The 1,482-nt window shown below is 58.2% G+C and overlaps 1 protein-coding gene across 1 annotated transcript in view; it reads right to left on the bottom strand.

Moving 5' to 3' along the window:
* The window catches only part of RNF166 (ring finger protein 166), a 5,356-nt gene extending 4,076 nt beyond the window's left edge, over nucleotides 1-1,280 (bottom strand). The window contains exon 1 of the mRNA XM_010166919.1: nucleotides 1,126-1,280. Within this exon, the coding sequence (XP_010165221.1) occupies nucleotides 1,126-1,218 (93 nt within the window). The 5' untranslated portion in view covers nucleotides 1,219-1,280. The remainder of the gene's footprint in view (nucleotides 1-1,125) is intronic.
* Between the last annotated feature and the right edge of the window lie 202 nt (nucleotides 1,281-1,482).

The raw sequence follows: 1,482 nt of genomic DNA, 5'->3' as shown, positions 1-1,482 counted from the left end.
GAGCCTTCCCTTTTTCAGGCGGAACAGCCCCAACTCTCTCAGCCTGTCCTCACAGCAGAGCTGCTCCAGCCCTTGGATCATCCTGGTGGCCCTTCTCTGGACTTGTTCTAACTGGTCCATGTCTCTTCCTCACAGGACAGAGATTTGAGGCTGCCCATGTCCCCAGAGGTCACACACAAGCCACCCAGCTGCAGCACCAGCTCCATTTTCCTTCACAAAAGAGGAAGTGCTGACAGGCAGAAACCCCCACACCGCTCTGACACCGTACGGGATCGTTCCTGGGCCACAGCCAAGGGGTTACAAGTTCCCCAAAGTTAACAGAAGCCAGGAAGCACCAGTGGAGACACATCATGAATCACAACTTCACAGCCAGTCCCTGAAGCGCCTCAGACCAGACTGTCCTGGGCTGGGCCAGGCCAGGCTGCCAGTTCAGCTCCCCCATGGCCATCGGGATCGCGGCACCTCAAAGCAAAACCTAAATCCTAAAGCAAAACCTAAACCTGGTGAGGAGCAGCAGCAGCAGAGCTGGTTTGTCTCTCAGCCTCGTGCAGGAAACCTCAGCCTGCTTTGGAAGGTCCCCACTGTCTAATAACAGCTCCAGTCTGCTGACAAAGGCAGCTGGGAGAGAGAGCACCTTCATCTTTGTAGGGGGCCTACAAGAAAGCTGGGCAGTTAATGACAGAACAAGGGGTGATGGCTCTAAACTGGCAGAGGGGAGATGGAGATGAGATCTGAGGAAGAAGTTCTTCACTGTGAGGGTGGTGAGACAGTGTCCCAAGTTGCCCAGAGAAGCTGTGGCTGCTCCTCCCTGGAAGTGTTGAAGGCCAGGTTGGATGAGGCTTTGAGCAACCTGGTCTAGTGGAAGGTGTCCCTGCTGCTGGCAGGGGGGTTGGGACTGGAGGAGCTTTAAGGTCCCTTCCCACCCAAACCAGTCTGGGATTCTATGGTCTCCTCACAGCCCCGTGACACGCAGAGGGGACACCACACCTCGCAGGTGCAGTTTGGGGACCTGTCAAACAGGGGACTCTGCAAACCCAACTGTGAAGAGCAAGTGACCTCCTGGCAGTCAGACAAAGCCATCCCTGTGTAGGACGAGGACAGGCAGCCTTCCCCTGGGAGATTTACCTTCTTGCTGCAGCCTCTGCAGGGAGCTTTGTAGGAGGAAAGCTGTTTCTCCACGCTGGAAGCCTTCTCCACCTTCTTGGGGTCGAAGGGCATGCGGCAGAGCGGGCAGAGGGGGGACGGCACTTGCAGACAGGGCTGCAGACACTCCCCACAAAACCTGGGGACACCGAGAGCAGCGTCAAGTGACCCAGCCCAGGAGGAGGAGGAGGATGGGGGGGTAGGACCCCAGCCCAGGGCAAACCCACTCCCGGGGACTCCTGCACACCCCAGGCTGCAGGGCAGGGCAAGGGATCAGCATCCCCACATCACCCCCCCGTGAGTGTCCCCAGCCCCAGAGGAGGTGGGGGTGGGACACAG

The sequence above is a fragment of the Antrostomus carolinensis genome, unplaced genomic scaffold (genome assembly GCF_000700745.2).
Source record: "Antrostomus carolinensis isolate BGI_N321 unplaced genomic scaffold, ASM70074v2 scaffold31214, whole genome shotgun sequence".
In the NCBI taxonomy this organism is placed as follows: Eukaryota; Metazoa; Chordata; class Aves; order Caprimulgiformes; family Caprimulgidae; genus Antrostomus; species Antrostomus carolinensis.
This window is presented reverse-complemented; position numbering and strand designations above follow the sequence as displayed.